Raw genomic sequence first — 14178 nt, 5'->3', positions numbered from 1 at the left:
AAAATATTTTGTATTGAGCATATTAAACAATTTTTTTAAAAAAGGAATATAACTCAGTAAATCTTGGTGTTAGGAATTTTGATAAGCTCTGTTCTATTAAACTATTTAAATAGGTTAAAATTGTAGGGAAGAAGCCAGTACACACTCTACTCTGCTTTTAAAGATGTACATTTTAGGCTGTATATAATATATATTATTTCTTATATCCCAAGTTTGAAGGTAGGTGATACTAGACAGGCATATTTAGTTGAAAATGGAGTTTCAGAGTAAGCCTTTCCCTAGCCCTGCAAGACAAGCAGCCCAACACTGCTTTTTTTTTTTTTTCAAATAAAATGTGCATAATTCTTCAAGGTTGTACCTTGAAATGTTTAGATGTGTGGGGATTGACACAGGTGAAATTGTGAATCATGAGGTGTGTAAACAATTATAGTATAGCATTTATCAAACGGTTTATGTAGTGGTTTCCAGAGAGGGATCTCTCAATTGAAAGGGGTTGGGAAAAAAAAAAAAAGGTTAAATACGTTGACATCAATTTCAATTTGAACCTTTGCAATAATCACAAATAACAAATTATAATCTCCATGCTTACCAAATGTGTACATTTAGCGAGTGGCAGGATGAACAGCCAAGTTTAAATCAATTCAATGTAACTTTGCCTTCGGTCAGCCGGGCAGATGAGCTGCTTTGTGGATGGGAGCAGGGAGGTTATAGCTGTATTTTAGAAGATAGCAACTATTCTTCTGATAATGGAGACTTTGATTTGGGAGTTACCTAAAGGGTTTATTTAATAGGCTGTCTCTTACTAATCGGATCAGAGATAATGTGGTTTTAGAGCTTATTATGTCTTTTTTTTTTTTTGTAGTTAATATTTGCCAATGGACTCCAAAGAATCCTTAGCTCCCCCTGGTAGAGACGAAGTCCCCAGCAGTTTGCTTGGCCGGGGGAGGGGAAGCGTGATGGACTTTTATAAAACCCTGAGGGGAGGAGCTACAGTCAAGGTTTCTGCGCCTTCACCCTCAGTGGCTGCTGCTTCTCAGGCAGATTCCAAGCAGCAGAGGATTCTCCTTGATTTTTCAAAAGGCTCAGCAAGCAATGCGCAGCAGCAGCAGCAGCAGCAGCAGCAGCAGCAGCAGCCGCCAGATTTATCCAAAGCCGTTTCACTGTCCATGGGACTGTATATGGGAGAGACCGAAACAAAAGTGATGGGGAATGACTTGGGCTACCCACAGCAGGGCCAGCTTGGCCTCTCTTCTGGGGAAACAGACTTTCGGCTTCTGGAAGAAAGCATTGCAAACCTCAATAGGTCGACCAGCCTTCCCGAGAACCCCAAGAGTTCAACACCTGCAGCGGGGTGTGCTACCCCGACAGAGAAGGAGTTTCCCCAGACTCACTCTGATCCATCTTCAGAACAGCAAAATAGAAAAAGCCAGCCCGGCACCAACGGTGGCAGTGTGAAATTGTATACCACAGACCAAAGCACCTTTGACATCTTGCAGGATTTGGAGTTTTCTGCCGGGTCCCCAGGTAAAGAGACAAACGAGAGTCCTTGGAGGTCAGACCTGTTGATAGATGAAAACTTGCTTTCTCCTTTGGCGGGAGAAGATGATCCATTCCTTCTGGAAGGGGACGCGAATGAGGATTGCAAGCCTCTTATTTTACCGGACACTAAACCTAAAATTCAGGATACTGGAGATACAGTCTTATCAAGCCCCAGCAGTGTGGCACTGCCCCAAGTGAAAACAGAGAAAGATGATTTCATTGAACTTTGCACCCCTGGGGTAATTAAGCAAGAGAAACTGGGCCCAGTTTATTGCCAGGCAAGCTTTTCTGGGACAAATATAATTGGGAATAAAATGTCTGCCATTTCTGTTCATGGCGTGAGTACCTCTGGAGGACAGATGTACCACTATGACATGAATACAGCATCCCTTTCTCAGCAGCAGGATCAGAAGCCTGTTTTTAATGTCATTCCACCCATTCCCGTTGGTTCTGAAAACTGGAATAGGTGCCAAGGGTCTGGAGAGGACAACCTGACTTCCTTGGGGGCTATGAACTTCCCAGGCCGCTCAGTGTTTTCTAATGGATATTCAAGGTAAGTTAGCACTTTGCTGTTTCTTAAGAATGATACATTTAAGATAGTTTGATAAACTTAATTCTTTTATCGGTATGTGTTCTCTATACTCTTTTTATACTTTTGCAAATAACTCAGTACAAATGGTCTTTTGAATGTATAGGCATGTTAGAAACTGGAAAGGACTCGTCACTGCAAAAGCACTTTGGGTGTTTGGTTAAATAGCAATTGTTTCTCATTGGTCAGTGTTAAAGATTTTATTTGACCACTAAATCAGAGTTGCTCACTAACAAGTGTCTGTTAAAGTAACATTTATCATCTACAAGTATCCAAAGTCAAACGAGTATGAAATCAAGAAAATAAGATGTCTAGTCATAGGATACATTTATTGCACATATTAATCTAGCTGTTTTAGAATATATTATTGCAAGAAAATTCTTGAAGTGTTACCTTTCAATGAGAGGGTTAAGAACTGGTAGTAGTAACACTGAGTATTCGATCTGAACGGTCTGTGTTTTGAAACTGTTAGAGCATTGCAGTGTGTAGGGACCTAGACCATAGTGTTAGAGTAGCCTAAAGCAGACAGTTGGTGACTGCTCTTTCGCCTCTGTAAAGGAGCTGGTGCACGATGCGTTCGAAAGCTCCTGCAGATGCTCCAGTAGGTAATTCATGATTAGAGTTTTCAGGCTTCAGTTAGCAAGTGCCATATATGTCTCTCTTCATTTTTCTCAGTCGGTTATGAAGGATACTGATATTTCTGCCTGACCTCACAAAGGTCCGTTAGAATGGAATTACTGGGAAAAAACGTGTAAGTTAAGATAAATGGGCTGGTCGGCTTAGGTTCTTCCTGTCCCCTCATGTTCATGTTATGTAAATGTTGGCTTATATATCTGTTTTTGGTGTGATAAAAAAGAAAACGTGGATTGTAGTGATACAAGACAGATTAATCACTAGGGTTTTTGGTTTGTTTTTGTAGAAAGCAGTCCTTTAAAGCCTTGTATGTAGTCCCATCAACTGTTTTCTATTAGTGATGCTCACTGTTCCGATTAATCAGTCACTTGAGAGGACTTTACTTAAAATTCATAAGAAATGATTTCAATGCAGCCTATCACTGATCTATATTCTTATAACTCTTTAAAATTCCCTTTTTCTGAAGGCTACCCAGACACTGACAAACAAAAAGGTATCTCTTTACTCTACACATAGAAAGCTTTTATTAGAAAAAATTAGATTTAGACTAGGATCTATTTTTCTAAATAGTTTAATTGTATCTTATCAAGAGGAAGGAAAATCACCTTTTCTTTTATGTATCCTAAGAGATGGGAAGTTAATATTTATATTGCCTATTAGTAGTGACTACTAATTTATTTATTACTCAATAATTAATTGTCCCTTATTTGGGAGAAAACTATTGCAACACTTTAACTTTCTGAATTAGGGATTTAACATACTCCCAGGAAGGAAATTCAAATACTTTCTTATTGCATAAACTGTGTTTTTAAAATGTTAAGAAACAGGCTGTGCTTTAAAATTTCCAATCTGAAATTTTTGACAGTAGATTTCATGTGGTTGACTTTCATAAAGGAATAGTTAAAATTGACTTGATTATCTATAAGGAGCTGTTAAATTGGTTTATAAACATGTGATTACACGAGGACAAATAATACATTTAGAAAATTTCTTGCCCTGAAAACCATCATAAAACTTCACTTTTTATTATAAGAAAAAAATAGTGGAACCCAAACTTAACTTGCATGCACTATGAATTTTCATTAAGACTTATAAAATCTGGGATATGAACAATAAGTCTTAGCCTTAGATCATTAAATAATAATGTTAATGCTTTAACTTTTACACTTAATGACATATAAAATGTTCATGTTGGTGTTGGGCCTCTGCTCTTACAGAGATAGGCAAGGCCATGTCAGTGTGGCACTTCAGAGATTCTTTCATGTCCAGGAAATGATTAATTTTATACTGACATATGATTTGGATTTTAATCACTGTGTCTCTTCACCAGGCAGAATACCTTAACGGGACTGTGGGCGGTGCTTGCAAGTTTTACACTTAGGCACTGAGAACTGCTATTACCCAGAACAAAGCTTTACCCAAATAAATTGAGACAATGTTTCCTTTCTGAGCATTATTGAATTCTTCTATTGTTTCCAGGCAACAGCCCTGGCAGAACTGAAATTGGTTGCTCTCTATATATGATGCACGGTAGTTGCCAAACATTAGCTACGATCAGTGACCCTGAGTCACCAGCCACTAAGTCAACATGCTGCATGAGGCCACAGCTTGACTGAATGTGCTCTGACTTCAGGCAGAGAACCAGGAACGCCACTAGGAACATCGCTTGGAAGTTTTAAAGAAGGCATACATTTTAGTTTGAATTCTTAAATATTTTCTCCCTAGAATGTCAATAAAAACTACTTCATATAATATTTGAGGGAGAAGGCAATTTCTACAGATATATCAGTATACCATGACATTAGGTTAGCACATTAAAGTTAGGAATATCATGATTAAGAATTTTGTTTTGTTTTGTTTTTAAGGTTTAAGTTCACTGGTGGTAAAACAAGGTAATGGTTATTGATTGTCAGGTCTAATCTTAGTAAAATGAACTTCCGAGTCTAACGGTGCAAATTAAAATTCAGTGAGCTTAACATAAACATAATTGAAGCAGACACACTTCTGTGTAATTTGATTTCCTTCCACCATGTTTCGCCTCTGCATTAATAGTGTACATTGCAGAAGATAAGCAGGGAGAACTAAAGGGTTGTCAGTGGGATTAGAGCTTTTGGGTATGCTGTTGACATTTTGTTTGCAAGTTGACTCTTTCCTGAAAGGTTGGGTGACTAGAGAAAAAGAATAATACTGCAATACTGCAAGATAGCCCTGTAAACCCAGTGTCCATTGAGGGTAGGGCTTCGGTGAGTGGTATTTAATGAGGACACTAACTCTTGAGTCGCTTTGGACATCTCTCATTATTGGTCAGATCTGCGTCAAGTTTTATAAAAGTAATGAGATTGAAAAATTATAGCAAACATGATTTTCCCCTCTCTCATTTTGCTTATCGATCACGGGCTAGATGTTTTCTGAGACAGGGTGTAAAGGGAAGAGTGAAACTAGCCTTTTCCTTTGAGAAGTACTTGTTTAATGTCTGACCCTGTTCCTTGCCCTCTAAAGATTCTGACAGTGGGTGTTCAGTGGTGTTTTGAGTTTACTGTTTCTTGATATCCATATAATGATTTCTGGATGTGATTTGCTTTTGAGCATACACTTATTTGCTTATATATTGTTACCTTTATGGTAGAATTGCTTCCTCTTTTAAAAGATCAGTATGATTGATTTTAACAGAAATGTAAGCTATTGTGTACTCAGGTGTGTCACATTAGTATTGGAATGACTAAAACAGAGATAGGGAGTAAGCCTTTAGTCAGCGCTTAATGAAATTCTTATAATGTTTCTTTGGCTAATCCTTGTATATTTTTAATTAACAATTTAACTTGTATTCATAACGTTATTTTGTCTTTCGTCTATATGTGTCTGTAAATGAATTTGACCATTTTCCATGTATTGCTGAATGTTTATGAATTTTGTGACCTGTTCTGAAACATACTTTGTACAAATGAGGATGCAGAGCAGGTTGTCGGAGATGGACGAACAGGAAGAGAAAGCTCACGTCAGAGGCCTCTAAGATTTGCTGAGGAGAGAGATTGTATTAAGTGGTATTTTTTTCCATGGGTGTCAGTGTGAAAGGCTAAGTGTTAAATTCTTGGTGAGTTATGTAAGTCTCAGTGCACTCTAGCCTTGTTAGATTAGGAAGCCTTCATTTAGATTTCGGTTAGGTCTGCAGCATAATTCTTCAAATACATTTTTCTCTTTAATAGCTGTACATATTTAATTCTTACGAGGTTTTTGGGCTCTACTGTGTGACTAAGTTAAACAGGCATAATCAGTTCATGTTGAGTAGTATTTACTGTTTTGAAGCCATCTTGGTAATATTTTGGTCAAAAGTAAGTTAATATAATAAGTACTTGTTTCTGTAGTTCTGAGGTGCGCAGAATATAACTTGGCTAATCCCATTGTATAAAGAATTTTTAAGGAATGTGTTGTTGGAGTAAGCTACAGCCAGAAAAAAAAAATCACTCCTTGACTTTACAGAAGAGATCAATTATTTCTGTCTGTCGCTTCATTTAGCCAGCTGCTCTCATTTCTCCTACCTTGGTTTTATATTTGTCAAGTTCTCCTAAGGGGAACTTATATTTTAAAACAAATCTCTAAAGTGTTTCCGTACTTTCTATTGAGTTATGTGATCACTCCTGTATTTGGGTGTAACCTTTAAAGAACAAATTTTTTTATACATTACAAGGTTAAATGAAGCCAGTGGAGTCAACCCCTCTCCAGTAGGGGAGGGACAAAGAGAGAAGCAAAAGAGGCTTGTAATAGAGGGAGAAAGAAAATTTCAAGGACAATTACAGAAACCCATTTGGATCAACTGTTGCTTTTCTAATGTTAAAAGCCATATGCACTATCAGGAATGACAGCAACGGTGCTTTCTTGTGAGGGCTAAGAGTGATGGAAAAACGACTGCTTCTAGTTATCTTCTTTCTTGTGATGTTATCACCAAAATAAGGGCAAAATGCACAGTATACTTTGATGCCAAGATTAATTTCATATTTCCCCCATTTTAAGTGGTTATTAAAGAGAATATGATGACTTGAACTTAACATAATCACAGTGCCTTATGTTGCTACAACCAACCATTTCATAGGCCATCGTGTATTTTTACATATAAACGTGCCTTATGCTGCTATAGCCTCTTCCTATTTCATAGTGTACTTTTACTTTGAAATATCTCTTTATAAACTATCAACTGACTGTGGAGTGTAACTATTTCCTTGTGTTATAGGTTTTTCTTTTAGTATATTGAGTAAATTAGGCAAATGTCAACATAAATTATTGGATTCTGTAAGTACTAGATAGCCACTTAAACTATTTGTATTGCAATAGAATCCTTAAAACCAGTTATTTTAAATGAAAGGGTGTCATCCTTTAACTTACTCTCTGAGCCAATTTAAATATTAATAGCCTATTTTGGTTGAGCTATGTGCTTAAACATACTTATTTAGAGTAACCCAGCTATTAATTTTAAGTACTTCAGAATACTTTTTTCATTTTAGCAAGCTTCAGCAAGATTTATAGTGTCTGTGAGGCAATGTGTATAATAAGGTACTCCTTACTTTAGATTTTTTTTTCCATTCACATATAGGGGCACAATATATATATATACATACTGTGTGTGTGCGTATATGTGTGCGTGTGTAAGGAGAAGAGAAAGGTTGAATTACATGACTTACATAGCTTACATTAATTATTATTTATATATTATTTTGCCTTGAATTTTTATTTTTGTTAGTAATTTGAGTTTAATAAATGTGTAATATTTGAAACTTGCAAACTTAAAGCTTGTTATGTTTACTTTTAAAATAATAAATTAGCCTTTATTCTAGTTTATTTCATAAGTTTCCAAAATAATATTTAGCCATGGCTATTATGAAAGTATATTTGATAGCCAAATTTTGAAAGCTATTGTGAAATGATATCCAGTTTAGTACATGATTTATTATTTTATGTTGGGGCAATGCAGCGACTTATGACCTTATGATTGTCACATGAACATTAATGCTTTACTGGTTTGCTATGGCCACTTTTATGTTGTCATATTTTTATGTTTTGTTTTCTAATTGGGATTTCAGCCTTCCTTCATTTTAATTCATAAAATGTGGTTCCTTTTCCCCTACATTTCTTCCATACAATCTGATTTACATATTCGTAACAGTAATTGTAGGAAAAACAAAAACAACCTGGGCTCTAAGACTAAACTGAACCAATTTATGATTCTGGGTAACAGTGTGTTTTGAAATCAAAGATACTTTCTCTGTCAAATTTTATCAAAACACCATTGGGTCTGTGTGTCTGTATAAAAATTTGCAATTCTCTTAGTAAACTGATAGGCCATGGTATATTAAAGACCGTTTCTTGGCATTTTCTTTGTATAGTATCAAGTACAAAACAACAATGAACTTAGAGTTGAACTTTGATTAGATAGGGCTTAAAATTTTATTTTTGGTAGCACATAATATGTAAATGTTATAGTTGGACCCAAGAAGTGGGCCCTTGAGTTCTCAAGGCTTATTTTATGTGTTAGGTAAGAAATCATCTATTCCCATTCCCACACTTTCCAATGAGAAATTGAGACCATGGCAGTACTTAGGAAAGACCACATACTTCATTAGCTGTGTAGCCAGCTGGAACCACCCTATTGGCAGCTATTTAAACCTTAGCATCTAGGGCTCTTCCAGGGTCTAAAAACAATAAGTAATTGACATAATACTGAATAATAATAATATGAAGCAGGTAGTTCATAAAAGTCACTGATCCTTTCTTCCTAGTGTTAGTAGGTTCTCTAGTGATTGAACACTAATTACATGGCAGCACTATGTTACATATGCTATGCTACATACACTATATCACATACACTATATTATATACACTATGCTACATATAATATACTCCATGCACTATGCTACATACACTATGCTACAGTTCATGTTATACACTTCTCATACTTTCATGTCATGTGATGTCTTAATTCTTTGACACGCTTTATTCTGCTTATCACATTAAGTGTCTGAGTCTGTCGGCTCCATGTAGGACAAAAGCAGCTGTTACCTGAGTTTTACAACTGAGAAGTTTAAGACATTTAAAGAAAAAAACAGGAAACTGTAATGCTGATCTGAAAGGAATTAATTACTATTTGATGTTTTGTGAATCCCTCAACAATCTTTAACACCAATTGTCCAACAGTGAATGTGTGTGTGTGTGTGTGTGAATGAGAGAGAAGACCAGGCCTCTGAGATATATATATATATATTTTTTTTTTCACTTAGTGATTGCTCTAAGTTTCATTTAGAATACCCAGCATTCCTACTGGATAGAATATGTAGGTGCCAGGTGCCAGGTGCCAGGCTGTCAATGATTCAGCGGGTCAAGGGCTTCTGTGCAAGCCTGGTGACCTAGGTTTGATGGCAGAAGCCACGTAACCATGGACAATGAGAATCTATTCCATAAAGTCTTCCTCTGACTTTCATAGGTATGCTGTGGCAAACCCCATAACATATACATACACATACACAATAAAAATGATAATACTTAAAAACGTAAAAGAATTTGTAGATGCAAGTTTACTCTGAAAATTTTTTTAAAAATTATTAAGATGCAAGGTGGTAGTTTTAAAGCTCTGGCAGTTCTGTTCAGCCAAAAGCAGGATATCTCTCACTTGCTAATAATAGTTCAAGAATCTGCATCTCTGGTGTAGATATTGTCTACTAAAAAAAAGTTACTGGAAACTTTTTTATGCCTACTATGTGCAGTTTTCCCAAATTGGTTCATGACTCCATTTCATTTACACGACTATCTTTTTAAAACTCAGATAATTATCTTAATATTAATTTTTTTCAAGATATTTTTTTCTCTTTTTGTAGGGGAGTACCTCTATCAGTAACCCTATTCCATGGATTTTATTACACATTAGATATACTATCTAAATTTAGTAGCTATACTGATAAACCACATTGCTGATAAACATGAGACTATCCCCTTTCTATTTTTATTGTCTGATACTCTTAGGTAATCATGCATGCAAGGATAGTTTGTGAATTAAGGAGCTTTCAGTTTTTAAGAATAATAAATACTAACACTTTTTTCTAGGTGCATAAGTTTGGGAGGATTATGTAACTTGTTTAAAGACATTGACCAACTTTTTCTTTGATGGTGAAAAAGCTGCACTAAGGGCTGGAGAGAAGGCTTAGCATTTAAGGGTAGTTACTGCGCCTGCAGAGGGCCTGAGTTCTGTTCCCAGCACATACATTATGTGGCTCACAACTGCCTGTAAGTCCAGTTTCAGTGGCATCTGACACCTTTGGTATCTTTAGGCATCTTCACAGATGCGCACCTACCCAGATATATTTATGTATGCACATACATATACATACACACAAATGTACATATATTCATGTATATGTGTGTTTTCATTGTGTGGTCAAGTATGGAAAATAATTAAATGGCAGTTTAAATAGATACATACATTATTATAAACCTGATTTTGCAAATAGAAACATAGAAAACGTTTAATTAGAGCATTATCTGAAACATGCCATCTGAATCCCAGCTGGGTTTATGAAGGACAAAATATGAGAGCAGAATAGAGTTTTTAAAACTATTTCCCCCAAATAGAAAAACCCAGAATAATTGTTTGCTTTCTGAACCCCCACCTTGACAGGCTGTGTTATTGCCACTCTTATTTTGAAGCCATCTTGAGACACCTTGTAAACCATAAGAAGATGGACTTAGTGAACTGTAGAACTATACTAATATTCTTAGCCAGAAAATGTTAGTCCTCTGTTTGATTACTTATGTGTAAACCGTCAAAAATTTAACCAGCCTCAGGTTATAATATTTGTTTCTGTTGAGGATTATTTATGAGTTCAGCTAGGGTGTTCCCTTCCCCTCCTCTTCCTTGTCCCCCTCTCCCTTTTCCTCTATAAAACAGGCTATTGTGCAGCACAGGCTGCCCCCAAACTTGCCTTAACCTTCCACATGCCAGGCATACAACCCTTCATAGCAGAGGCCAGTTTGAATGTGCTTCCCTTCGACTCTCAAGCAGATGGTGCTCTGTAGTTAAGTCCCAGTGTATGCTTTCTTTTAAGTTATAAAGGAATTTAAGTAAACAGCTTATATACTTCTTTTTTTAGTATCGTGCAGAAAAAGTAAAGATTACTTACTTCTAAGCCTGATTTTTTTTTTTTGTCTCTCTGTTTATTTTATGTTCAAGAAAAAAGGCCTATCTTTGGCTTCAACTTGAAAGGAATTTGGTGAGTGCAGATATGGAGTCAATACAGTGTGAATTCCTACAGTAATTTCCGAAGTATTGTAGGTCCTTATTCCAGCTTCTCCATGTCCTAGAGAATTACCCATTTGTCACTACAGCCAACAGTTCCAGTTCACTGAAGTTATTTATACTAGCAGTCTGGAGTCATAGGATCAATGGGAAATTCAAATAGTTTCTACTTTTAGTCCTCAAAATGTGAAAAGGAAACTTAGCTTCTACTGACAGCCACTTAGGAACTGAACAGTCTTCATCCCGAGTCCCACGTGCATCTGCTCTCCTGTCTGTTGTTGGCAGCAGGTTAAGATGGCTGGATGCTGGCCTTTGAGACCATGGCACATGCTGCAGCAGACAGGTAGCGTGTCTTTTGTGGGATCATTGTGTTAGGACTGAAATTCTTTTGACTGAACTTCTTTATTGAGAATAGTCGAAGAACTTTTTTATACCTGTATTTAAAACCAGCTAGTTTCTTAAATTCTTATTATTCTTCCCCAAACTGTCAGATTTCAGTGGCTGAGAAAGAGGGACAAAGAGCCACCATCATGATATGGCAGTATTAAAGTCTCTGGGCACTAGAGCCTAATATAACCTAAGGAGGAATGTTGTTAAAGAAGAGGGGAAATATGCATAGTAATTCTTAGGCTTAACTTACTGATGACAAATGACCACTTGAACAATAGCATCATTAGACAGAGAGCCATGGTGTTCTAATAAGGAAGCCAAAAGGAAAAGTTAGAAAGCCACGGGGGGGGGGGGTGGGGGGGCGGGGGGGGGAGAAAATGAAAATTTTTAATTTCTGTCTGGTGACTGGCTGTGTTTTGTTTTCTGTATGCCTCAGCTTCTGTATGGGCAGGGAGTCATCCCTAAGAAGCCTAGTGATGTCATTATGTTTGTAAAAGGAAGAGCTACAAAGACATTTCTAGGAAGCAGTTCTGCAGAAGGGTGGGTGGGAGGGCACTGGAGCATCACAGAGGTCTTCCAGCTGCACCTGTAGTGTCGAAGGCCTGCTGAGCTGGGTGCTGGGCACGAGTGAGATAGTGATCAGAGCCTGCTGGAGAACAGAGTGGGCAACTTTCCTACCTCTTCCTCCTTCCTTCCAATTTGCTTTTTTAAGTGTTTGCCCGAAGAAGGCTTATACCCTTGCTGGAGATGGAGTATGTGGTGAAGGGTTTGTGGGGATGAATCAGGAATGAAGGTCCATTCAGCTATTGGGAGTAAGAAAAGAGTAAGAAGGCTTGCAAGAAAGAGGATGAAAACTTAAAACTGATCCATTTATTAAGAGTGAGCAAAGGACAGATTTAAATCATCGTTAGATAGAGGAGTATGACTGCACTTGTTACCCTAAGGCTGTGCATGCAAGACCATGTTATGTTTCCTTGCCTAAGACTTGATTTTTCTTATACCTATGTGGGGGTGTCTTCGTATTCTCTAAGTGGAATATGGTTGTCAGTTTAGGTCCCCTGGCACAGGGTCTAAGCCTGGAGAACTTTTATCTGAAATATTTTCCCCAAATATCCACGTATTTCCCTGTCCTTCTTTATTTAGGTCACACTTGCATGTCACTTGCATAAGTGGGACCTCTGTCTCTATCTCAAATTGTACATCTTTCACACCTTATTTTGTCTGCTTTGATGTATTTAGGAACCTTATGTCCTCTGCATTACAGGTTTGCTCCACTGCTAAATCCCACCATCTAGAGTAGGACAGAGATGCTGAGAGTGTGAAGGAGCAAACTTGGCTCAGAAATCAGGAAGAAGGCTCAGACTTTAGTCTAAGAAAACCAGTCTTAAGACAGTAGTTGATGCAAATAGACAGAACATACATATGGTTTTAATTGTTGTCTGCTTCTAAATTTACTCTAAAACTTTAAATAGGATTGATCCTTGCAGTTTCTTAACAAGTTAGGGCAATAAAAGCTTGTAAATGATGTTTGTGAGGGCGCTTGGTTGTTTTGTTTGTTTGTTTGTTTCCTCCACTATATAACCTTCTGCTCTAGAACTTTACATTTTTTATTTATTCTTTAAAATTTTTTCATAAATGTATACAATACATCTTAATAATATTTGACCCCATTCTACCACTTCCTGGCTCCTTTCCCCAATGCTTCCCCAAGTTCTCTGCTTTATAAAAGCGGCCATGTCCAAGAAGAGATTCCCATATGCATATGGCTATCAGGATTTATTATTCTAGCAGATAAGCCAAAAAAAATGTACTCATTTATATCAACTTACCTAGAAAGGTAGGCAAGAAACCGTGGTTTGTTTTGTTGTTTTAGGTAGTTTGTAACACTGAATATTCTAGAAGAGGAGGAGTGGCCCATTTTCTCTCAATTGCTAAATTGTCTTTCTTCAGCTTACGGGTGTTTGGGGTTTGATTTATTGTACAATAAATCATCAACTTAAAAGGTTATTAGAAGGGTCTATCTTATAAGTATTTCAGATAACTGTCTAATTTGGCAAAGACAGATGATGATGATGATGAGAATAATAATAATAGTAATAATAATGCCAAGCCACACAGGGCTTAACTATTGAAAGAGAACTAGATGAGGTCTTTTAAGAGTGAACTTCTCTAGAGTTGAAGGAAAAGATGGGAACAGACCAAGGGCAGGGCTTTGGAGGGCATCCAGAAAGCAGCCACAAAAAACACTCAGTGAATATCTGGAGAATTAAGAGATAAAAATCTTAAAATGGGACGAGGAGAAAGTCTTTCATGATGTTGTATCAACTTGAGCTAAAGACATAACAGAGTTTGATGGTTACATGTGTGATGGTGTCCTTAAAACATACAAATGTCCTCAAAAATTAAGTCCTAAATGCGTCAGCAAAGCAAATGGTTAGTTTATTGTTTACAATACCTTTTAATTTGAAATATAGGTTAAAACATCTCATAGAAAATACCATTTGTCTGACGCCATGAGGCCATGAAAACTGAGATGCATTAGAAGTGAGGGCCAAAGCTAGGATCCCGAAGACAATAGATGGTGATTTGCATGTTGGTGAGTAAAGGTTCTTCGTTATCAGTGTGCCCAGAACACACATCACTAAAGAGTGTTCCATCCCTGTCGTGTGGAACATGGGGTAGAAACATGGGGTTCCAGCTGGAGGAAACCTAGACCTGACACAGTATCATATTGTACATCAGACTTCCTTGG

At 37.0% G+C, this 14178-nt stretch overlaps 1 protein-coding gene across 13 annotated transcripts in view; it reads left to right on the top strand.

Moving 5' to 3' along the window:
- The window catches only part of Nr3c1 (nuclear receptor subfamily 3 group C member 1), a 107254-nt gene that overhangs the window by 31128 nt on the left and 61948 nt on the right, over positions 1 to 14178 (top strand). For all 13 annotated transcript variants that reach the window (XM_029472046.1, XM_029472041.1, XM_029472047.1 and 10 more), the window contains exon 2: positions 863 to 2092. In XM_029472046.1, coding sequence (XP_029327906.1) covers positions 876 to 2092 — 1217 coding nt within the window. In that variant the 5' untranslated portion in view covers positions 863 to 875. The remainder of the gene's footprint in view (positions 1 to 862; positions 2093 to 14178) is intronic.

The sequence above is a fragment of the Mus caroli genome, chromosome 18, assembly GCF_900094665.2.
Source record: "Mus caroli chromosome 18, CAROLI_EIJ_v1.1, whole genome shotgun sequence".
Lineage (NCBI taxonomy): Eukaryota > Metazoa > Chordata > Mammalia > Rodentia > Muridae > Mus > Mus caroli.
This window is presented reverse-complemented; position numbering and strand designations above follow the sequence as displayed.